Raw genomic sequence first — 25,894 nt, forward strand, 5'->3', positions numbered from 1 at the left:
GACCATGTCGCAGAGGGTTTGAATGATTAGTCAGACTCCAATTCTCTCCTCCTTTATTTACCCTGTTCGTTCTATGAGTAACAGGTTTCGGCATGATGGCAACACTAGGAATATGTTATCTAAAGTTATTTGTGCTTTCTGCCCTTTTCCCAGTTGTCATCTGACTTACAACAGCCCACTTGGCATCGCCTGTCTTTCTTGGTTTGATGGTTTGTAATGTTTAAGGTTTATCACTGACACTTCAGACCCCACCTCACCTCCCCCCACTTCACCCCACTCCACCCTACTCCTACGAAATCACAGCAAACTAAGGGGATAAATGACTTGAACTGCAAAGCTCAGCAGCTGATTCTGGTGAACAGAAGTCAGATTTATTAATCATCACATGGCTTTGTTTCTACAAGGGACTCTGTCACACGCCAGGTTTGTGAACGGAGCCACACTTTCTTGAAGCATAAAATTTGAGCTTTTGCGTAGATCCACATTTCTGATAGTATATTCACATCTGGCATCTGTGACAGTGGTTTCAGATGTCCTTCTGGAAAGGTATTCTATGGCTGTGTTCATTCGTGCATTGCTGTGTGAGTATTAGCAAGCATGAATATTTAAAAGTTAAAGGTTCTGGGAAGGTTTGAAAAACAGAAATGTGTTTCGTGTTTTGGATAACACCCTCATCGTTCCCTAGGGAGCTCAATGAAGGAGTGACTAAGTGAACTTTCTGGGGATCTGGATTGCAGTTCCATTCCCCTTTGTATCCAATATTATGTGCTATGACTCTAAAGGGGAATGGAACAGGATCTCTGCTTTTCTGGCAGAAAGGCCCAAAAAGGAGAGAAAGACAGATAAATGAGTATAACAGTGTGTGGAGGTTTATTCAGATCATAATGCTCATGGGGCTGGGGAGATGGTGGCTCAGTTGGCAGAGACAGACCACAAATAACATTGTCCTATTAATCAGTGAGCTTTGGGTTCAGTATTACTTGGGGAACTAATCCTAAATATGGTCTACTACACTAAATATTCCTGTTAGCCATGTACCAAAGTTATTTTTGATAGTTACAGAGGAAAGTCATACATTAGTAAAAATTAAAGGGATACTTTTGTGGGATAAGACCCCAGTCACTTGTTACATTGCATTTATTCGAGATTTTATTTATTTTTTATTTTTTAGGGTTATTTTCTTAACAACCTTTTGAAGTGTGGGGTGATTTTTATTTAGGGGCCGAGGAACTTCCTCTGAGAGGCAGGATACGGAAAGACCCAAGACCCACATTGTTGCCTCAAAGCAACCTGCCTAAACGGATCACAGAACCCTGTATTTAATACTTGGGGCAGGCTACATCCCATTAGCACCAGCTGAAAGAGTTGCTTTCACGGGTTCACAGGCATGGCTCCCCCGGGATTTTCTTTCTCAACTGCCCAGAACCCAGACACTGAGTTAGACTGGAATTGTTGCTCTAGATCATTTCTCAGAAGAATGAAACCACAGAATTCACCTTAAAAACAAACCAGGCCATTAAACCTGGCGACTGTGTCACAGACTAAACACAATAAGGGCAATCAGGAGCAGCTCCTGAGATTCCACAACCCCCTCCCCGCCCCCACTGCTTTTTTTTCCTTTTCACTCAAAGAGGTAAAGCTACCCCTCCCCCCCATGGTCTTACCCTAATACCAAGGCCACCTCCCCTTCAGTTCTTGAAAGCGACAGGTATTTAAGGGAGTTCCTCCTTCTGATTTGTTTTGAAGGAAGATAACAAGCTAACTAAGGAAGGAACTAACAGATACTAACTAAGGACACAAAGCTTTGGAAAGAAGGCGCAGACCAAGGGTTGTTTCACTGTTCATTTGTAGTTAGAAAGGCTGCTGTAACCAAGCCTGCAGGTTTTGCAGGTTTCCAAATCCCAGTTGCTGCCTCTGGAAGAAACTCGGTGCTCTTATCAAAAGGCAATGCAAAACAAAATGAGATACAGGGCCATTTACTTGGGAGCCCAACAACCTATACCCCAGCAGTTAAAAATAAAGGTCAGCAATGCCAGGCTGTGCCTTCAAGAGCCTGCCCACCTCCTACCTGCTATCTGGCTGTGCCATTCCCCACCCCTGCTCCAGTCACACTCCCTTAACTTGATATCTGTTTACTCGAGAGGGAGCGGGCTTTGAGAAGAGATCATAAATATCTTGGCCCAATGCCCTAGCAGCCATAACAAGGAAAAGAACATACTCGCAGGAAGATAACGTTTGGGATATTTAAATGTGTGGGTTAAATTTTTATCCACGCTAATAACTGGATATATTTTTTTTTCTTCAGACTCCTTCCTATTTCTTTGCTATTTCTGCCCCGAAGCTGCAGATACAAGGAACTCTACAGGCAAAAATCGGCCAGAGCCTGCTGCCGGATAACCTTTTAAGGACTGCTTCATTGCACAGTACCTGGGTGGCTGTTCCTTCTCCGAAATGGCAGGTGTGAGTGGCTGCTTAAAATATTCCATGTTTTTCTTCAACTTCTTGTTCTGGGTAAGTATTTTTCTTTGAATTATCAGTTTTATACAAGAAAGAGGAACTTGAGATAAATATCATAACCAAGAACAGACTTAGATAGCGCTGGAGGATGAGGAGGAAAAGACATTTTCCATTTAACTGTTTGGATTTGTTTGTCTCTCTTTGGTTGTTTCGGGAACTGAAAATAAGCCAATGACTCTGAAAAAAAAAAAGGGTACTCAAGTTCTCTGAAGATAAACATGTCTCAAATGTTTTCATATTGTTGCAAGACTAAACACAGGGGAAAATATCCCTTAATTAAAGGACGATTGTTCTTAGTTACATGTCAATCAGCAATCTCTGGTTTAAGGACTCCAAGGAAAACAGTTGGCTTCAGCCTGGCTTCTGGTTCCCTCCCTTGACATCTGGGTTTAAAACAGGTGACTAACTAGTGGGTGGTAGGGTGATAAATACATGTGGGGATCATTTTCAGAACCCCCCAGGAAAAAATAAGGGGCCTTGAAACACTCTAGGAGAAGCAGCAAGAGTATTTAATCATAAGCTTCAGCTAAGCCAGCGACTATGCATGGGTATTTGGAAGCATTTTGGTGTGTCATCAACACAGCCTTTCAAACAGCAGGGTTTGTATCTGGCAGAGTATGTTTCCTTTGAACGTCTGTTGATGTAGACCAGTGGGTCTCAACCTTCCTCATGCTGTGACCCTTTAATACAGTTCCTCATGCTGTGGTGACCCCCAACCATAAGATTATTATTGGGGCCACTTCATAACTGTAATTTTGCTTCTGCTATGAATTGTAATGTAAATATCTGATATGCCAGCTATCTGATAGGGGACCCCTGTGAAAGGGTAGTTCCACCCTCATGGGGTTGTGACCCACAGGTTGAGAATCCCCCCAATGGAGCTAAGACAAGTACATTGGAAGTAGTATTTAATATTAAGAAATGAATACCAAGAAGTAAAGGGCTTGGGCTGTAGGAAACACAACCTTATCGTGTTACATATATGCTATAAGTAAAACCTGTTCACAGATAAAGCAAATAGGAATATCCCAGAGTGCTCAAATAGGAAAAAAAAAATCATTTTATATCCTGAATTGTAAAGTGGCTTATGTATTATTAAGAATAAGGAGTTCTGGCTTTGTATCTGAACCGTTTGGCCTATAACAGAGAGATGGCTGGTTCAGTACAATAAAATTCTTCTCTTTTCTTTCTTAACTTTGGGAAAAGGGCTTAAAGAGGGTTGGACAGAGCAGTGGGGGAAAGGGAAAGTTCCAGTCTCATAAACTAAATAATGGTTAATTTAAAGAAACTAATATAATTTTATTGTATGAAATGACTTTCCACTCAATGACCAGTAGCCCTCGTATAGGTGACATATTTGTGAATTAAATTAATTAAATGTTTATTTATATAAATGACAGAGTAAAAAGATTTTGTTCTTTATACTTTGTCTTTTTCCTAGAAAAAAAAAGTGGGCTGCTTTGAAAATACTAGAAACGAGAAAAATGTTTTGAAACTCAAGAATTTATGACAAATTTTAAAAATTCATTTGATAGCTTGCTTCTCTTGAATTATTAAAGTGGCTGAGGGTAGAGTATAAATGCGTACTTTGGCTTTCTTTCAAGCTTTCCAACATTCACAAACGAAGACAAATCTGGAAAATTAACTCCATTACCGGGGCTCTCAAGCCACATGACCACGGTCAATCGGTATACCCATGTTTTCATTCACCCGCCCAGGCAATTATGAAGCAATGGTTAGGGTTATCATTCATCTATCTATACATTAACATGTGTGTTGCAAGGAAATTACATTTACTAATGTACCTACAGTATCATTTTCATACTTCAAAAATTTAATAAGATTTCTTTATCAAGGTTTCACTTTCTAATTGCTTCAAAACTCCTGTTTGAACTGGGATCCAGAAAAGGCCCACAAAGTGTGAGTGTGTGAATGTGTGTGCATGTGCACTCATATGGGTGAGAAAGAACACATATTATGTATATCACATATTTTATATATCATAAATGCATACACAAATTTAGTATAAATACTTTTTTCTTATTTTTTTAAACCAGATTGTAAAATGGGTTGGTTTTCTCATACCATTCAATAATAAGATAATATTTTCCTTATGAGATGAAAATATAGTTCAATGCAGTTCTTATCCTAATTGATGTGCAATTAATTCTGACATTCTTTTAAAAAAAGCTCTTCAAGTTGGTTTCTGAGTCTTTTTGATATGATTATAATAATCTTTATAGCTTCTTTATTATTAAGTGGGACAAATATTCCAGGCTCATTAAAACTGTCTATTTCTTTAAGAAGTCCTGATCTCTTTACTTTTTATAGAACTACATCCATTGTTTATATTTCTATGATATATATGTACGTATCCAATTTAAACAACCAAATATTAATATAATAATAAACAGTTTTTAAGATGTTAAAAAATCTGTCTGTAAATGCCCACACCAGAAACTATCTGCAGATTAGGGAAAAGTTAAAATGTATCATTTTATAAACAGAGAATAATAAGTCCTGATGGAAGTTGCGAATTCATTGTCTAATTCATAAACATGATTTTGAAATAGATGCAAAAATTTTGAACCAAAACATTAAATATTATATAAGGATAATCCCGGAAAGGGATGCATAATCTTTAAGGTCAAAGATTCAAGGTCAATTGCAGCTCTCCTGTTGTCTACGTGAAGTTGTATTTCCAGACAGTCACAGCTTCCTGGGGGAACTCTGATTACTTTATGGTTACAATCTGTTCATTCTCTGTGGTCACACATGAAATCTTACTGATAGCATAGATTTCAGTTAGATAGTCTAACGTCCTTTACAGATTTTTCTCCTCTCCATGTGTGGTGGTGACCTGCAACCTCTGTGTTAGGGATAGCGACCCTCAGTGAAGGTCCACAATAACTGGAAAGACCAATGATAACTTCTTAGCCACATCAGCACTTTAAATCAAAACGTAGGCATCTGGAGCTGTTTCCGAGGCCGGGGAACATTCCTGTTTCTCCACTGTGTCTCCCCTCAGCCCAGAGTTCTCAGTTGGAAAGTTATGATCCTCCATAGGAAGTTAGCAATTTGTCACATTCTTAATGTTTATATGAGCAAAAATTTTAATGTTCCCATTGATGTGGTTTTCTTGTAGATGTCCATGGCCTTGGGTTTTCAAATGCATTCTTTCTGGTTCTAACTTGTGAAACTTGGCTTTAGTAAAGCGAGGCCAGATGGTGAAATATCTTCGAGATATGCATATGGTCATTTGATCTAAACCTAGTGGTTTCTCTTCAGGGAGACCTCGATGTGCCACACAAATATGTGGTGGTTTACAGTGCATAGAATTACTAATCAAAGAAAAAATGTGAATTAAAAATAATTCCCAATCATGCCAATGACAGAATTGGACGTGCTATCAGTAATAGAAAAGTTACAGATACCAAACCTGTTTCCCTGAGTCATATGTCAAACACAGGAAATGCCCAAACTTTCCCATGCCCTTCTTAGATAGGACAGGCCTGCAAATAACAAAGAAGCCTAGGGTTTCCTGGGCATCTGAGCTGGGGCCCTTTATGGGAAGAAACAGGAAAATAAAAACCAGACACAGGGCACAGTGTAGAGATTAGATTTCGTGAGCAAAAGCACAGTGACACATTGCCAGTTTTCACACGAGCACAGTGAGGAAAGGGGCTAAGCCCTAAAGTCAAAGGCAGCCACATCCAAAGGGATCGATGTACAGTGGAGTTTGAAGTGTTTAGAAGGGAGTCTAAACATGGACCAAATCCAGGGGCCAATGATTTAATGTTCATTGTATTTTCTACGTTGAATGGGCTCAGCATAATTAAGAGCTTGCAGGCAAAGCAGACATATCTCTGAGATTGGGGTATATAGCAAATACTAGGACACGGTTGTATAATATTATCCTGTCAACTGATTAAAAAGCTCTGTAAGAAATAGTTCACTGTGGCTGAAATCTATGGTCTTTGTACATGCAGTGACTGTCATTGTACAATTGTTGCTATTCAGTTGAACTACAGCAACAGCAAGGATTTAAGAGCCCAGTTATAGTGAGCCATAGGTCAAACAAGATACTGCTTCTTTACTTGATGTATTTCCTTGGAGGGAGTAGCTTCTCTGTACTTTACAGTTCATTGTCTCCCCAAATTATGACCAAAGTGCTATGTACCTCTTTAGATCATCGTGATGATTGAGTTAGTATGCAAAATAATAATATGCACTTTCAAAAAATAACATTTCAATCAGCATTTTATAAGCATTTTAATAAGATATAATTATTATTCTTTAATAAAAATAAGATATAAAACTATTTCATAATGTGGGGGATGAGTTTCCATGTTGGATTGTAGACTAGAGGAGAAACTAAGACTGTAAGAAATTATGATAAGACAAGAATTCTTCCACCGCAGTTAAAGAAATGGGAAAAAATGTGGATTCACACCACTTATGATTCAGATCCTGGGCACACCCTACTGCTTTGTGTGCTACCTTATGTTTCTTGGCTGTTCTGTGCTCCTTTCCACACGCATTAAAAGAGCGTGGCACATTCACCTAGAAAGATTAATGGCAAAGATTAATTAAGAAATTTTATAAAAACTTATAAGCAAGGACTGGTATGCTGTAGTTTAATTGATTTTTTTATTCCAATGATGGAATATAAGAACCAGCCTCTCAAATGATGATCATATTTTATGTATAGTAAGTTTTTAAAATATAAGCCTAATTTTAACCCTACTTGACCCTTCTCTAAACTAGACACAAGGCAAGTAGTCTGTGAGAATGAAGGGTATATACCTCAATGATGCTGGCCTCTACTCTAGATAGATGAGGCCCCAAAGATCCCCACCCAAGTGACTTCGAGCCCCTTGCTCTGGCTAACACAGACTCTCCTCCACTAATGACCACTGGGAGCAGTTGTAAGCTGGGATTCTAAGAACCCACACGAATTCCTGTCAAACCCTGCAGAATTCCAGTCAGAAGTTAATTCAGAATGTCTTCCCATTCTCTTCCTAGCATTTTGTTGATGCTAGTGTATTGTCTGTCTTAATCTGCTTGGGCCTCCATAAGATATTGCTGTGCATTGGTAGCTGAAACAACAGAAATTCATTTCTTATGGTTCTGAAAGTCGGGAGATTGAAGACTGAGGGCATGAGGGGATGGCCATCTGGGTGTCTGGTGGGGGTCCTCCTGACTTTTTACTATGTTCTCACGTGGCCCTTCCCAGGGTTTAGTTAGTGGAAGGAGAGAGACAGATCGCTCTTGTAAGGGTCACAATCTTACTGGTTAGTAGTCTACCTTGATGATCTCACTTAGCCTTAATTATCTCCTAAAAGTCCTATTTCTAAATATAAGAACTGAAACGGTATTTTATATGAGTCAAGGGAGGTTCTAATCAGACCATCGCTTGCCCATATGCAAATATCAAATTTGCCTACGTTCTCAGAACACTGATTCTGACCAACCACATCCTCACCGTGAAAATCAAAGACATCAAGTTAGGACAAGATAAAACCACAGTGATTCTCTTGAAAGTGAAAGCAAAATAAAAACGGGCCAGTGAGTTCTACAGTGTCCACTGATGCCAGAATTATAGTCAATATATTAATGCCTTTCATTTCATAGTCTTACAACCAAACGTATCTAGAGCTGGGCATATCTTAACAACTTAACAGATCCCTTAAAGCCAACGATGAGAGATGGGGAAGGTTCCAGGAGCTCACTATGATGACCCATCTTAAAACCATGGTAGTGGAACTGATTTGTATTTAATCAATTTGATAGAAGATGCATCTACTTTTAAGATTGCCTGGAGCATTTTTGAGGATTCTAACGGTGTTAACTTTGTGATCCTTACATTTGAGTTTCTCCAATAGGATAAGAAAGATGAGTTTTAAACAGTGTATTTTCATTTTAAAACTAAAATACACACAAAAGAGAGGAATAGTGTTGGGCATGGGCCTGAGCATTTAGTTAATTTATATATGTGTAAAAGGATTTTGTCTAATTGTGAAGAGTGAAATTAGACAAAATATTCTTGACTTTTTTTTTTTTTTTTTTGGTTTTTTGAGACAGGGTTTCCCTGTATTTTCTAGAGCCTGTCCTGGAGCTAGCTCTTGTAGACCAGGCTGGCCTCGAACTCAGAGATCCGCCTGCCTCTGCCTCCTGAGTGCTGGGATTAAAGGCGTGCGCCACCACCGCCCGGCTATTCTTGACTTTTGAGTTAATGAAATACTCTTTTTTTTTTTCAATGTTGATGTTACAGACAATATACAACTGCTGAGAAAAACCTAACATCATTTGAGGGTCATGGTTGATAAGATATATATGTATAGTTTAGTTTTTAAGTGTTTTGAGGTAAGTTGCAATAGAAATAGGAGATAAAGGTTTAAAGACTATCAGATTCTTACTATAAGAGCTATTATTATTGCTTTATCTTTTGAGATCATAATATAGTCACATCATTTCCATTTCCTCCCTCCAAACCCTGCCATATAGCCTTTTGTGTTTTTATTCAAACTCATGGCCTCTTTTTCATTGATTATTGTTGTAGACGTATATAAATATTATCTATAACTATTGTACGTATAAATTTTCATGGCTGACTATTTGCTATTGGAAAACCAATTGGTACACTCTGGGGAAGTCTGGGGAAGACTATTTCTCCAGCTCTCAACATTTCATAGTTGTCTAAAAGTTTTCTCTTTGATATTATAATAAATTCCAGATAAACAATAGTTGACTAAGATAATTAACATTCCTTTTAGTTAAAGTTAAATGCCAGAGTAACTATTAAGATGATCAGAATAAGGGTGTGGGAAATCTAAGACCAGGGTAGACGAGGCAATACGGAGAGGGGTAAGCAGCACTACTTAAACTCTATACACATATAAAAAGAATTTAAATGGAGGCTGGAGAGATGGCTCAGAGGTTAAGAGCATTGCCTGCTCTTCCAAAGGTCCTGAGTTCAATTCCCAGCAACCACATGGTGGCTCACAACCATCTGTAATGGGGTCTGGTGCCCTCTTCTGGCCTGCAGGCATACACACACACATACATACATACATACATACATACATACATACTAAATAAACAAACAAATAAATATTTTTCTTAAAAAAGAATTTAAATGGACTTAACATGCAAGGAGGAAAACAATATCCCAACTAGATATTATATGCTATGAAGTGAAACTATCAGTACCAAAAATGGGTTATATCTTTTTTAGTTGTTGGTCAAAAAGTTCCCATAGACTCCCCCAAACGTTACAGGCAATTGCTGATGTTATTAGCTACCCTCTACAGTCTTACTGTTTAACCCAGCTACCCTCTACAGTCTTACTGCTTAACCCACCACAGGCTTCTGTTATCTAAGATGGAGAAACGTGGCTGGTTAAGTACTGCACTGAAAGCTTCATCCCTACTGGTTAAGTACTGCACTGGAGGTCATCCTCATCCGATTCTTTCAGTTGTGACCCCTGAGAATTGTAATAGCCACTCGCCTCTAAAATATTACTGCCGGTGCAAGGGTGCCATGAATGTTAGAGGAGAAATCAATCGCTTTTTCTGATTGGATTTCATGAGATGGAACCTAGTCCTGTACTGTTAATGAGGTCAAGAGCCCGAGACTAGATATGTCATGGTCCCCAAAGGAAGACTAAACACTATTTTTCTGCTAAATGAACACCTCCAGAAAAATGACTTCTAATGACATATTACTCTACCCAGCGATGAGCACATCCCTCAGCCCTCATCAGAGAAGCTTCTTCTTGAAGTAGATGTTAATCAGCACAGAGACAACTGAATATTATGTAGAGTGTTCAGCTCTGAATAGAATGTTTTTGTTTGTTGGTTTGTTTGTTTTGTTTTTGCCACATTTCTCCCCAATAGGTTCAGGGATCTATGCAGAAGAGTGGGTAGAGAGATTATAAGAGTCAGAGATGATGCGTGGTTTTAAGGAGACAGATGCAGAAGGCAGATATGTATATGAATTCACAGAGACAATGAAAGCATGCATGAGACACGCTCAAGAGGGACAAAATCCCGGCACAAAGGAGGGGAGGTGGGTACAGACTCCTAGACCTAGCCAGAAGCTGTTCACAAAAGATAGCAACTGGCAAAGGGAAAATCGGTTTTCTTTAATGGAGTGATCCCGGGTGTATCAACAACTTTCCAGGCAGAAACCATGCTCACAGGCATTTGTCCAACAGAAGTCAGACTACATGCTTTTTAGTCAAATTTTCTCTTCTTCTTCTTCTTTTTTTTTTTTTAAAGAAAGAACATGAAATGGAATATGAAGGGAGGCAGGATGGCCTGGGAGTAGGGGATAGAAATGAATATGGTAAAAAAAATACACTGTATGAAATTCTCCAAGAATAAATTTAAAAATGATGGTCAGTATAAATGTACTTGTAAAGGGAGAATAAAGGGACAGGTAATACCAGTAAGGGAGTCAATTAAGAAATAAAGAAAACGCAATTTTTATAGAATCAGCATCAGAAGGCCTCCTTAGTCATCAGTGGACTCAAGTTCTTGCTCTCTGACTTGCTGACTAGCACCTGCTAACGTGGGTCCTTGTCTTCATTGGTAAACATTAGCTTGATTGGGAAGAAGGGTGATGAGGCTTGTAACTCTAAACTTTTATTAATAGACGCTATATCGTGTCTATATATGTGCCTGCATTTAAGATAGTCAATTGCATAGGTTATTGTCTACTGAACAAAGAATTTTATTCGTTTTTTTAAATTGCATTAGAATAATTTTTACAGGAGTCAAAACATGTAAGAAGAGCAGACTCACGAGGAGCTGGTCTGGATTTCAACCTTGTGACCGTAATCTATCAGGAATCAGTAACTTTATCTTAACAGTTTGGACTGAGATGGCTTTTGTGGTCTTTTAGGCAGCAGAGATTGCATGTCTCCTCCTCAACTGCTTAGTGTACTCCCTATTCCTTTAACAAGCCCCTTGACCTTATTTCCACTGCAAACTTAATGAGTGGCACTAAAAATTCTGCTACAGGTTGCAGACCTGTGGTTCAACCATGCATGCCAAAAATCAATGACACTTCAAGGTCGCTGGGCTTGGGAGAACTCAGACATCTCTTTGTTAGTGTATGGAAAGGTCAGAAACATCTAGAAAGTCCTCCAAGGCCAACTTTGTCTGGTATGCTATCAGGGCTGCCCTCAGCTTATCGATCTAATGACACATCTTGGATTTTTTTTTTGAGGCCTCTTATGTGTATCTCTTTCCGTTTTCACCTCGAGAGACAAGAGTTTTCCCTACACTAAAGTAAAATGTGTTTTACATTTTATGTGTTGGCCATGGTCCAAATTAAATAATCTGGTAAAGTCATTAAAGGAATTTAAGACTTTGAATACTGTTCACCATTGTTTCTTTTCTCTGGGTAAGCTTTACTACCTATTTTTACAAGGCTAGAGTTTAACAATGTTGACTAATATATACTATCATTGCTAAATTTCACATTTTGTCAAATGTTCTGCTGTTGTTTATCTTTGCAAACTTCCATCTTCCTCAGAAATCCTGAATGAATATTTGATGATTAGTGAGTTATACCTTTCTTTCTTGGTCCAAAATAGAGTTCAAGAGTCAAATCCAGGAGTATTTTAGGAGTATCTTATCTTTAAACCATAATGGAAAAAGACACATGATTGGAATTAAATCATGTGAAATATCTTTTTTTTTCCCTAGCAGAGGTGGCATCTTGTCTAAAGACTAAGACTGAAATTGTCTGGTTATCAATAAACTATTACAGCCAGACAAGTGGAGTTTATGGAATTAGTATTTCATTTTATCTTTGTACTCTAACATTCCTTTTTCATCCTTGTTTCTGCAGATATGTGGTACGTTGATCCTGGCACTAGCGATATGGGTGAGAGTCAGCAAGGACGGCAAAGAGGTAAATACAGACACACAACACAACTCTATCTCCAAACGGAAGAGCAATGGCCGCACTAATGACAAGTAGTGAATGTTCTGTACCAGTTTTCTTACCATTTGTGATATTTTATGGGTTTACAGTTTAAGCCATGAAAATTGCTTGTTATGTGCCTTGCATGGAACAGTCCTCCTGGAGAGTAGAGAGGGGGTGTTATTGTTACAGAAGCATCCATTTTCATGAAGGAAAAGCTGTTTCTCTGGCATGGGTAGAGAGCTATCATTCCAAACTACATAAAAATGCTAAGAGTTAGTCAATCCAATTGGGCTGGTCAATCACTTGGCCAAGGTCAATCACTTGGTCAATCCTAAGGCCAAGCTCTCAGGAAGGCTGATTTACCATAAGTCATGTTAAAAATACAGGATGAGTTAGGTGGTGGTGGTGCATGCCTTTAATCCCAGCACTCGGGAGGCAGAGGCAGGCAGATCTCTGTGAGTTTGAGCCCAGCCTGGTCTACGGAGAAAGTTCCAGAACAGGCTCCAAAGCTACAGAGAAACCCAGTCTCAAAAGAACCAAAAGTAAAAATGCAGGGCGAATTATATCCTTAATGAGATAACATATTTTTCCTTCCCCGAGTCCCAGCATTCTGTGTAGTTGATAGTGGATAACAAGCATTTGGCATGATGCTCACGACACTGCCATCCCCAGGCTGCTTTTGCCACATGGGTATTTGTCCGACCTCCATGACTGAACATGTCAACTGAACTCAAATGTCATTGCTTCTTCTCTTCCTCTTAGCCGTCTTCCTCCTCCAGGAAACTGCCAAGATTTATAGCTCATCTGCCTAGGGTTTTTTTTGTTTTTTTTTTTTTTTTTAAATTTAAGCTCAAATAAAATTATCTTTGAGCTTTCTTCTGAACCCATTCTTAAATTCTTTTATCAATGAGACTGAGAACCCTGAGAGGTGATCCCAATTTCCCTGATAGCATGTGTCACCCCAGATGGGGCAATCCCCTAAATTCTAGTACCATTATTTTCACACTAGAAAGACTTCAGAACAAGGAGATGCGGGAAGGGGTCCAAGTAGAATCTTGCATCCTTCATCACTGAAGGCCAGGCTACTGAGCTGCTCGGAGAAAAAACATCTTTCTTCCCCACCTAGAGTGGCTTCTATAGTACATTCTGATTATGATGTAGCTGATCCCAAGCTGGTTGGTCCAGTATGAAATGGGATGAAACGTTTCCTTGGAGACAAAAGTGCCTCTAGATTTCAAGGGCAGCCCAGTACAAGGATAGCTGCTGTTTACTTCTTACAACCAGAATTAGAGGCAACCGCTTCAACCGCAGCTGCCACACTAGTCTGGCTCAGGTGGTGGTCAGCTTCTTGATCACGCAAACAGTTAATAAAGCCAACTTCCTCACACTGTGTACCTTTTCATCCCAGGGACAAGGTTCTTCTTATCAACATGTCCCCAGGTCTGGAAGTTTAGTTTATCGGCACAGTTCCAGTCCCAGCCGTTGGACTCAACACACACTTTCTTTTCCAAGCTAAAGTGTTACAAATGTGCAAAAAAATGGGGAAAGGGGAAGCGTGTGGGTCGGTTATTGTTTCAGATTTATCAAAAATAACTCCATGCTGGGGCTCCATTTCTCGACTCCCTTATTTCCATTCTCCTCTTCCCTCTCAATTCAAAGGGTAAAATTCCCACCCCCTCCCCTGGCTTTACTGTTCTTTGCTCCTACAGAGCAGTTTGCTCACCCTTGGTTGTGAAGGCAGGTGTCAGGCTCTTACACCGTCACACCTATTGTTAGGGCCTTGTCAAAAGTTCTGCACCAATAACTTCCTCCCTTAAGAAGAATTCCGATGCCTATTGAATGTTATAAAGATAATATTAAGCCAGCAGTGAAGACAATGCTCTGAAATCATTTAAATTATTATTATACCATGGTGCAACTAACTGCCTTGGGGCATGGCTTAGTGGAAAGAAAGATTAAAAGGAAACTGGCAGCTGGTTTGTTTCGTTTTCTAATGTAGACAGCTTTTCCAGAAAGATTCATTCCCCCTTCATTCTCTCCCTCTTCCTCCCTCCCTCCCTTCTTCCCTCCCTTACTCCCTCCCTTCTTCTCTCTCTCCTTTCTTTCTTCTCATCTGTCTTTCCCTCTTTCTAGCTCCCCCCTCTTTTTTTTTAAATCCTTCTCATTTTAATTGTATGGCTAGGAATGTCCTGTACATTTTTCTCCCCACTCCCCTTCTTTCCTCCCTTCTCCCATTCCATTCTCTTACTCCCTGTCCTCCGCTCTCCCAATTCACTCAGGAGATCTTGCCCAATCCCCCTCCCCCACGACTTTTTTCTACCCCAAGGGAGTCCAGAGAATCCCTGAGGCGTTCCTTACTTCCTCAATTCTGTACTTCACCATCTGATTCAACTGGGAGGGGCTGGGTGGAGCAGGACCGCTTGCCTCCCAGCTCATTAGAATTCCATTCATTGTTTATTCTGATAAATGTGGCTCTAAATTCCTGGTGGCCCCACGATCTGGTGTTCTGGAAGAAGAGGAAGTGGGTTTCGACGGTGTATGTAATCTGTCTGACTCTGAGGCTCATAATTTTAAAAAAAGGAAAAGAAAAGGGACCAACCATCACTTTGTAGGTACTTTGGACTTTTGAAGATGTACGCACAGCCTGAATTTTATCCTCTTATTCGATTTCTGGTCGATGTTTTCTTACTCCCCGTGTTTCTGTTAAGCAAATTTGGTGTTTAGTCTGTTAAGAAACGACACATACTGAACACATTAAAAGAGAGCCGTTGTCCTTGAGAGAAAGATTCTGACTTCACATCTGGGAATGAAATGGACTGCAAGGACCCAACAGCGCTGTTAGTCACATTTAGAGCCCGGTGCCTTCAGCCTCCTACCCAGAACAAAAGTCAGTACCAGGGCAACCAGCCTGGCTGACGCGAAGGTAGCTTGCTGTGTGTTTATCTGCAGTTAGTGGTAAAGAATCAAGGCCGAGTGGCAAGCCGCATTTTATTCCTGGGAAAATAGAACTAGTAGTTTTACAAGGGCCAACAGGAGAACAAACACAGAAAAGAATGGCAGGAAGGCGCCATCTCTTTGCTAACGTGCCTTGGAAGGGTACGTTCTGAGGACAAACTTCAACAGTTTCCAAGACAAAAAGCACGGCCACCACCCTTGTTCAGGACGTCTCTTCTAATCTAAAGAAGATCCCAGCAGCCTCGTTTTGTGGACTCACCAGCCCTTCTTTAGAATTTCTCCCCTTTTCTTAAGAAACACGCAGACTCTGTTTATGTGGGACAGCATTGGAAACCTTGCTGGGTCCCTGCTAGAACAAACATCCGGCTCAGATTTCTAGTTTGTTCTTCAGTAAGAATAGGCATTTGTTGGGCTGAGCTTGCAACAGTGACTGGTAGTGGGCCAGCACACAGCTTTCTTTCTGCCTGGTCCTTGGCAGTGGGTGGCCTCAGCACAGCCCTTAATTACTGCCTGTGTGAGTGTCAGTTGCGCTACTGAAGCTCCCTGTGTAGACCGTCCGTCTATTCATTATCTCTATGTCTGTCCTGAGTTCTAGTAACCTTGCTACCTGTTTAGATGTCATAGCGTGTCCAGGTGACCAGGGGGAGCTGCCTTCTCAAAGCTGTGTTCTTGACACATCTGTTTTGTCCCTGACCTTGTACCTACTTGTTAACAACAAGATTTCTCTGTCTTTAATAATTCTCTAATTCAGCCTGGCCTGGTGGTGGTGCACGCCTTTAATCTCAGCACTTGAGAGACAGAGGCAGGCTGATCTGTGAGTTCAAGTCCAGCCTGGTCTACAGAGCAAGTTCCAGGACAGCCAGAGCTGTTATAAAGAGAAACCCTGTCTCAAAAGACCAAAATAAATAAAATAAAATATAATAATAGTTTTGTAATCTTTTTAAGATATATTTTTATCAATTCTTTGTGGATTTCATACATTTGTACAAGGTATTTTGATTATATTCATCCCCCACTCCTCTCCTGATCCCAGATCCACCCAGTCTACCCCTTCCAAAATTTGTGTCTTTACTTTTGTTGTTGTTGTTGTTGTTGTAATAACCCACCAGACCCAATTTGGGCTGCCCATATACTCAAGGATGTGGGGTCTTCCACCAGAGCAGAGCAGTCCACCTACCAGGACCTAGAACCCTTAAGAAAAGCAATTATCCCTCCGAAGAAATCTGGCTCCAATCTTAACAACAAAACAAACACACACAAAAATCTCTCCGCAAAATTCATGAAAAAATATTTATAGCATAAGAAGGCTTTATACTTGTAAATCTAAACATTACGAGTAAGCAAATGTTTTACAGACGAAGGAGGCTTTAGGAACCACAGAGCCAGCCTATATTTCCCTTTCACAAACTACGAATGGGCCCACAGGCTGAGGTTAGCTTACTGTCCTGCAGTTACACGCTTGTTATATATCGGGACCCCAAGTAACATTATGGCTCTTTATGTTTAGGCTTTCATAATTTCAATACATGCCTTCATATTGACTATTGAATAAACACTTCCCATAGGTTATGCATGGATTTCAAAAGACTTCAAAACAAAAGGATCACTAGCGGCATGCTATTTTTGCATTGATTTGGTAAAAGAGGTGACCTGTGGGTAGTCTGAGGGATGACAGAATTCAGAGTCTTTATGTCGTTGGAGACAGCCCAGCACCCAGAGGTTCCAGGTAGCACAGGGGGCGGGGGGGGGGGAGCAGTATGCAGCATGCACGTGTAACACTGGGTCAAGACCTCCATCTTTAGCTATAATCGACTCCTGCGCATGAGTGGAGGAGGACAAGTGGTACCTGTGTTTGGGGTGCTATGAGATTAATGGACAAGCAGATACTTGGGTTGCGTGAGGAAGAACTGAATTATGCGGATGGGTAAGTCAACCACTGTAAACAGACCTAACACATTTTCCTCAACATCCCACAGTTTGATGCAAGAGCGTGTTCCTTAACCCTGAACCCTTTCCTGGTATGCCTATTCAGCCAGTTCCTGCCTTCTTGCCTATTTTGCTCAAAGGCAAACTGCTTTAATTGTTATCACTGCAGCTTTGCCTGTTCTTCACCTCCAAGAGATGGTTCTTGCAGCATTTGCTCTATCAAGCATGGCGTCTTCAGCTAACAAGATTCTGACACTTACTCACGCTGTAAGCAATAATTACATTGTCATAAAACAAAGCCCTTGCTATGCTACTCTACGTATCTGATAAACAACGTGTGAACCAAAGAGCCCATCTAAAGACTAAAAGCACTTTTCGTTTTCAGCTTTTAGAAATAACTTTAAAAGGGCCATTACCATTTCTCTATTCAACATCAACTACTTCATTCTAGAATTATTCTAGACTTACACAACCCAAGAAGGTAGCATTTCAGCAGAATGTGAGCGTGGCCAGGGGAGAGACCTTCCATAGGTTAGACCACAGAAGCTTCTCAGGGTCTCAGAACAGGGCCTGGCCCCTGGTGGGTACTCACTGGATATTTGGAAAACGAGAAAATTAAATATCAAGGCTAGGAATTCACACTCCCACTCTCTTCTGTTTCTAGATTGTCGCTTCTGGAGAAGCTGGCATGAACCCCTTCGTTGCTGTAAATATCTTGATCGCGGTGGGAGCCATCATCATGGTCCTGGGCTTCCTGGGATGCTGCGGTGCCGTGAAAGAAAGCCGCTGCATGCTTCTCTTGGTGGGTTCCAGACCGTTCCCATCATCCACTCTCCAGACCCCCATGGTTGTCTGTAACCGGGATTGGTCAAAAGATTTGACAAGCTTGATGAAACGCTAATTTATTCTAGAGAATTTGAATATGGATGATACTATGGTTTAGGTTTTGGATCACCTCGGTTTAAATTTGAGGGGACTTTAAGATTTACAGTCGAAAATCTTAGTCATGCCTCCACTCATTCGGTCACTTTATCCAAGCAACGTGAGCGTGTTTCCGTGTGTCAGACACTCTGCTAAGGGGTATGGAACCCATTGTGGGAGGAATAAGAAGTGAAAGTGTATTCCAGTGAAAGTGGCCACAGAGGAGAAGGGTGGCGATGGGGAAGGCAGCTTTCAAGCCAGAGATAGAAGTGAAGAGTCCATCTGCTTCTGTGAAAGTTGCTGTGGTCACCGGGAAGAGAGCCTGGGATCCAGAGCTGCTGGGAGTGAGGAATGGGAGTGCCCCGGGTGTGGCTGGAGGGAGCAGAGGCTGTTCCCAGTAATGATAGCAGATATTTGTGTGGGCTGTAAAGTCCACCATGTGCTAACGAAATTGCAATGGAGATACTCAGATCTGTGACCTAGGATTGTCCAGCAGGGTGCACTGAACAGAAACACCCTACAAGCATTCCCTTTTTAATTTATACACTAGAGAGTAATGAACAAATCTTGCCGAGCTATTAGAAAATAGAGTATTTGTCGGGTACCAATTAGAAGGAACCTAAACTTGTTTCAGAAATGTCTGCGTGTCTGAGAGCAATGCTGATGCTTAGCTGTTTGCTCTGAGGGAAGGCAGGCACATATTTAACGGGACTCTAGGAACATCACCTGTGAGAACATTTTGTGTACTGAGGCTTTTGCCATTTGGGAAATTTAATTACGCGAGAAACTTGTTTTAAAAGCAGACTGGTATCTGGGTTCCATCCTCCAGGAAGAGTTCAGGATTTATACAGGAAACAAGGTTCCACATGGTTCCCATAGTGAAGATACTGTTTGGAGGGCTGCTTTGAGCACGTGTCTCTCTCTCTCTCTCTCTCTCTCTCTCTCTCTCTCTCTCTGTGTGTGTGTGTGTGTGTGTGTGTGTGTTCACCTTGACTTAAACAGGAATGGAGAAACAGTACTGAGATTTCAAACCTGCTTCCCTTTAATATGAGAGAACTGACGAATTGACAATAGTCTTTCCAATGAGATTTAACTGCAACCACTTTCCTTGATCGTTTTTTTTTCTTTTTCTGAGGCAATGTTTCTTGGTAGCAATAGAGTATATTTGTAGTTCCATTCCAAAACAATGTTGCAGTAAAGGGAGACTGAGACTGATACTTCTGGCTGCCAGGGTCACATGACAGTGCAGTGCTGTTGGTAGTTACTGGCTCCTCTGAGAATAACGCATCCCTGTCTTGTCTTTCAGTTTTTTATCGGCTTGCTCCTGATTCTGTTTTTGCAAGTGGCAGCAGGTATCCTGGGGGCTACTTTCAAATCTGAGGTAGGTTCACAGATGATGTTTGACGCCCATTGGAAAGACCTAAAACATTGAAATTCTGCACTCTGGCAGAAATAATTTATATATATATATATATATATATATATATATAATTTTATATATTTATATATATTTATATATTTATATATACTTGTATATATATATAAATATATATATAAAATGTTTTTTATTTTCAATTTTCAGTCTAGCCGCCTTCTGAATGAAACGCTCCATGAAAATGCAAAACTTTTGACTCAATCGACTGACGACGCAAAAAAATTCCAGGAGGCCATGGTTTCATTTCAAGCAGAGGTAATTAGCATTTCTTGGCCACTTGGAAATTTGAATATAATTCCTCAATGTTTAACTTTAAAATAAAAAAAAAAAGGCAAATCAAAAACAAAAAAAAAAAAAAAGAAATAAGAAGGAAAGCAAAGGCCTTGACTGCTCTCAGGCATGGTGGAGGAGAAAGTTTGTTGTAGATACACGGGAGACTGTAGGCACAGACGGGGATATCAGGGAGAGTACCAAGTGGACATGACCAGGCTGAGCCGAGCCATATGGGAGAGGGGGAAGGAAAAGGGAGAGGGTGACCAGGGGTAGCAGCCAAAAGCGCAAAAGTACAAAAGGAGATAGTGACCAAAATGTCTGGCTTATATAAGGAAAAGCCTCTGGGAGAAGGGCACCCCAGGCTCTGGGTGGGAGAGTTCAGGGCAGAGGGCAGGGTATTTCAGCCATTCCCTGTTACAGGTAGGGACTGAGGGATGCTGGGAGAAACTGTTGGCCAGGTCTGTTTAGATATGCTAAATAATCACCTCAGTCATTTGTCCCAGGGTTTGGGACGCAACAAAAAGTTGCTGTTACTATCAATTTTAAAACGATATATGTACAGTGTTTTGCTGCGGGTATGTCTGAGCACCACATGCGTTCCTGGTACATGCAGAGGCCAGAAGAGGGCTTTGGATGCCCTGGAACTGGAGCTATGGGTGGTGGTGAGCTGCCCAGTGGTTGCTGGGAATAAAACCCAGGGACTCTGGAAGAGAGCAGCCAGTGTTCTTGAACACTGAGTCATCTCTTCAGTACACTATTTAATTTTTTAAAATGTTGGATTCTGTGACGATAAATTCTCCACTTTGCAGGTTCTGACTGATTATTATTTCACAATATTAAAAAAAGTATCTGTAACAGTTTCTAATCCCCTAAGATTTGATGTAATTTAGAGAATAGGTTAAGAAGATAGGCCTGCAACAAATAAAGCGTTTATGGGAGAAACCAATAATTATTTTAATATTTGCAATCTAAAAGAGTAGCATGCTAAGGCTCTACCTCCTTCTCTTCCTCCCTCTACATGAAGCTAACAAACACATCATGCTCCTTACACTGTGAAACAGTGTTTTAATTTTTGTATTGGTATAACTAAATGCCTGAGACTAAGTATTTTAGACATAAAAGATTTTTATTTGCTTGTTTATTGAGGGTTTTGTTTGTTTGTTTGTCTGGTTGTTGATTTCAGACAGGGTCTCACTATGTAATCTTGTCTGTCCTGGAACTCACTAAGGAGATGAGCCTGGCCTGGAACTCACAAAGATCCCCCTGCTTCTGCCACTCCCCGCCTCCCCCCCCCCCCCCCCCCCAGTGATGGGATTAAAGGTGTGCGCCACCATACCAGGTAGTAAAGTGGTTCATTTTGCTCCCAGCTCTGGAGGTTAAAGAGCACAGCACATGGGCTCAGTTCTGGCAGGGCCACACGGAAGAGGGAGGAAACACCGAAGAGACCACTTCAGACAGGAAGCGAGGGTCTAAGAAGAAGGAAGTCCTGCTCCTTTGTTGCTGGGTCTTGCTCCTGTCGTTCTGCGTGCTCAGATTCTTAAAATTTCTTTTGAAAGTTTGCTTTATAATTAGCGTACAAAGTTGCACAGTATTTACGGTGGCTTTCAGTGTGTCATTTTTGTGCATGCTCTGTTTTACTCGATTCCCCTCCTCCCCTCTTCCCCACTTCCACCACTTCCGCCCTTCAGGCCCTAGGTGTTCCTTTCCAGGTTCACACCGCAGGCACCTATCACCCTCCCCTCTCTTCCTTAAAACCTCTTCTCCTTCACCCCTCTCATGCTAACCCGTGCTCCTAGGAACTAACTCCATCCTGCAAACCAACCCACCCACTCTTCACAGCCAGCAGCAATTGGTTCAAAAGAGTAATGCCTTTTGGCCCAGTTCCCACCTCGGAAGGGTTCTCTAATGCTGCAACACGAGATTGCAGAGCGGGAAACCAAAACAGATGGTGACATCATGTCCATGCATGCGGTTGTTGAGAAGAAGCTGCCAAGTGACAAATGACGGGGACAGAATTTGAGTCCAGATCTAGAGAACCACATCTTTTATTGAGGCTGCTAGCCCTTTCCCCTGCGCGCTCTCTCTCTGTCTCTGTCTCTCTCTCTCTGTCTCTGTCTCTCTCTCTCTGTCTCTGTCTCTCTCTGTCTCTGTCTCTCTCCTCCCTCCCTCTCCCTCGCCTCCCTCCTCCCCCCTCTCTCCCTCTCCCTATCCCCCTCCCTCCCTCCCTCCCTCCCCCCTCTCAGATATAAGGTAAAATTCAATGGAAACATTAAGGCTCTTCGACTATCTGGTTCCTTCCCAGTCTTTACTGAGTATTACTTCTGAAGGAAGCTGTGTCAGACCAGGTTTGTGTGGTCAAGGTCTGTTGAGAACCCCTCTCTTCCTGACATTATATCGTCCCACATCCTTGGAGGAAGCTTCTTGCTTTTCTTCCCCTCTGTAAATGCATGTGCTTTCAATCATGATGAATTTTATTTTGTTCAAGGCTTCCTAGCCACATCTTTAGATTTTAGAAATCTCATCATGTTATCTTCATGTAGTATTCACTGTAGGTGTGGCTTGGCATAGAAATTCTTAGAAGGCTGTAGGAGGGCTGGATTTTATAGGTTATCCATCCTGATTTTTTTCATCGATTGAAATATTTTACATTTACCTTCTATCATTTAAATATTGAGCTGAATATCTACCTATTTTTGTTCATCCCACTTCTGCTAGTCTGATAATCAGTGTGTTCTTTTTCAGTTTGAAAAAACCCCAGCAACTATTTCCCTAGGGTTCATATTATTTAGGCTTAAAAATTTCTGAATCTCTTAGGAAAGAAAGTCTATGGATGCCTGTAAACACAGTGGCTTTTTCTTTGAAAATAGCTGATGTTTGATTCCCAAAGTTTGCTTTTCAAGCAAAAATACCCTTGATTTCTTAAACTATTTATCAGGTGGCATTGTTTCCCCCGATTGCTTACCAGTTCCTATTTGGATAGGTTCCAGCTTACAAAAATTCTCCTTACAACATTGTTTGCAAGAACAGAAATCTGTTGTGAGCCAGCCCCCATCTAAATCCTGTGTGAGGTGCTGTTTTTCCTAACTTCCCGTGGCTATATCCTTCGCTTGCCCACACCCCTCCTACATGATTTCCCCTCTAGAGCACAAATTACTTCAAGCTGACGACAGGAGGAATATGGGCAGCCTCAGCCCTCTCGTGGGGCATACAGAGCAATCTTGGTCCTTTCTAGGAAACCGCCTGGGACAAAAGATCATAGAGATCCAACAGGATTCTGGGACAGGTGCTGAGCCACATGTACTGCCCATTTCCAGGGACTTGAGGCCTCTGTGCCAATGGTGGTTTACTAAATGTGCCTTGTATTATCTGTTTTGGATGCTCTCCTTTTGTACAAAAATCCTATGCCTAAAAGTCCCTGGGCTCTTAGAGCCATATTGCTTCATTGTCCACCCTGAACCTACTTGATCTGTACATCCGTTTGGCTTTCGTTGTTTTAATTACATTTCCTTGGGGGGAAGGGTCCTATTTCAAACTCTGCTGCACCTGTACACACACTACATGTGGACAGAAGTTGTAGACGTTGCATGGATTTCTGTAGGGTTCAGGGAATTCCCACAGAAGCTCCTTGTTAGCATATGATAGAGCATGTCCCTCTAGGATTCTTGGTTAGTATTTACGTAAGGGCGATGCATCATCATCAGCTCTGGTCTTTTACATCCAGCTGTCAACTTACAGTTTGTTCTGACATAGCTTTCTCCTTAGCTCCCCTATTGCATGTCAGAGAGTAGATACCATGGCCAGCTTTAGCCTTTCTGTCTCCCCCACTTCTCCTCGATGTTTCTATGTGTAACACCCGATTCTGTGTTATCCCCTCGGTACAGTTCGCACACCACTGTACCTTACACGAGTCGGACAAGGGCCTGGAGATTGAAAGAACACACAAAGAGACCTGGGTCATTCGGAAGGAGATCAGCCGAATGCCCTTTATTTAGCCTTGAGGAAAATCTTATATACCCCACTCCTGCCCAAGGAATTCCACCCAGGCAGGTGGGAAATTACCATATCTAACTGCAAGGACTTCCACCTAGGCAGGTGGGAAATTACCATACCAACAATAGAGTCAACAATGCCCTATAACAAATCACCAGGCGGAGCAGAGGGAGCACAGGAACCAACAGGATGCTTAGTCATCTGACCAGAAACTGTCCTCAAGATGAGCCCCAGGAACAAGGGCAGACCCGGGCCCTACACTATGCCTCTTACCATCAGGTGTGTATGGGGTGGTCACATACATATGGGATTCCTATTCTACTTTATACATAAAGTCCCCACCGATTATTACGATTCAAAATTACAGAATTGAAAAGAATAAGTGATTTGTCATCTCTGTCATAGGAACATGAAGGAGGTTGTTTGAAGAGAGCCTTCCTTGTTAATATTGAGCTTGAAACTAAGAAAAATTTCAGCTCATAAGAATATCGAGTCATGTGTTTGTACTACTCAGTCTTTGAACCAAAGCCCAAGTCCTTATATTTGCCTCAACCGAACGTGTTAGTTTAACCTCATCATTTGGGTCTTCTTTGCTACTTCGCTCTTCTGTAGTGTCTGACATTTGCTTTCCCCATGTCTTTCTAAATTATTGATGATGATACCGGAGTGATCATGTTCCCTTGAGAGCATAGCAGAGGCAATCATAGACAGTGAAACAAAATTATGGTAGCTAATGCACTTTGAAAAGCAGATTCTATACGCTGAGCACTGAGGCTATTACTTCGTACGGATTTTCTCATTTTTATCTTTGTAACCAATCTGGTGCTTAGGTCCCATGAGCAGCACCTGAACCTTCAGCAGCATGGACTTTAAATATGAACACTATGGCCATCCAACTACAGCCACTGAATGAAAGTTTATTTCCTAATTTTTTATTTTTCATTTTTTATTGATATTTACTGAGCTCTACATTTTTCTCTGCTCCCCTCCCTACTTCTCCCCTCCCCACTTCAGCCCTCACCCAAGGTTCCCATGCTTCCAATTTACTCAGGAGATCTTGTCTTTTTATACTTTCGACTTCTCATATAGATTAGATCTATGTAAGTCTCTCTTAGTGTCTTCATTGTTGTCTAAGTTCTCTGGGATTGTGGTTTGTAGGCTGGTTTTCTTTGCTTTATGTTTAAAAACCACCTATCAGTGAGTACATGTGATAATTGTCTTTCTGTGTCTGGGTTACATCACTTAAAATAATGTTTCTAGCTCCATCTATTTTCCTGAAAAATTCAAGCTGTCGTTATTTTTTTCTGCTGTGTAGTACTCCATTGTGTAAATGTACCACATTTTCCTTATCCATTCTTTGGTCGAGGGGCATTTAGGTTGTTTCCAGGTTCTGGCTATGACAAACAAAGCTGCTATGAACATAGTTGAACACACGTCCTTGTGGCACGATTGAGCATCCTTTGGATATATACCCAAAAGTGGTATTACCGGGTCTTGAGGAAGGTTGTTTCCTAATTTTCTGAGAAATTGCCACCCTATTTTTTTTTTGAGATTTTGTTTGCTTGTTTTTCTCTTTTCTTTTTTTTTTCTAATTAAAAATAGATTTTTCTCTCATACAATAGATCCCAAAGAAAGAGTCTAAATTGTAAGGCTTCATCAAATCCCTCCCCTTAGGGCCCAGGGAATCCCACAGAAGAGGAGGTGGAAAGATCGTTAGAGTCAGACGGAATGGAGGACAAAGTCCTCTAAACTAACTAAGCAACACACTTTCAAGCTCACAGAAACTGAAGCCACAAGCACAGGGCCTACATGGGTCTATGTGGTGCTACACTAGGTTCGTATATAAAAGCTCTCTGACTTCTACAATCTTTCCTCCCACTCTTCTGAGGGGTTCTCCAGTTTCTGAGGAGACGGACCTGATGGAGACCTCCAATTTAG

General features: G+C 41.1%; 1 protein-coding gene across 3 annotated transcripts in view; it reads left to right on the plus strand.

Moving 5' to 3' along the window:
* The first annotated feature begins 331 nt into the window (after nucleotides 1-331).
* Nucleotides 332-25,894, plus strand: part of Tspan8 (tetraspanin 8) — a 34,047-nt gene continuing 8,484 nt past the window's right edge. The window contains exons 1-6 of one of the 3 annotated variants that reach the window (XM_038315013.1): nucleotides 332-423; nucleotides 2,306-2,511; nucleotides 12,379-12,441; nucleotides 18,002-18,139; nucleotides 19,565-19,639; nucleotides 19,841-19,948. In XM_038315013.1, the coding sequence (XP_038170941.1) occupies nucleotides 2,452-2,511; nucleotides 12,379-12,441; nucleotides 18,002-18,139; nucleotides 19,565-19,639; nucleotides 19,841-19,948 (444 nt within the window). In that variant the 5' untranslated portion in view covers nucleotides 332-423; nucleotides 2,306-2,451. Of the gene's footprint in view, nucleotides 424-1,969; nucleotides 2,023-2,154; nucleotides 2,512-12,378; nucleotides 12,442-18,001; nucleotides 18,140-19,564; nucleotides 19,640-19,840; nucleotides 19,949-25,894 lie in introns of those variants that run through there. The other 2 variants (XM_038315012.1, XM_038315011.1) reach the window with 2 other exon arrangements.

Source organism: Arvicola amphibius, chromosome 17 (genome assembly GCF_903992535.2).
Source record: "Arvicola amphibius chromosome 17, mArvAmp1.2, whole genome shotgun sequence".
In the NCBI taxonomy this organism is placed as follows: domain Eukaryota; kingdom Metazoa; phylum Chordata; class Mammalia; order Rodentia; family Cricetidae; genus Arvicola; species Arvicola amphibius.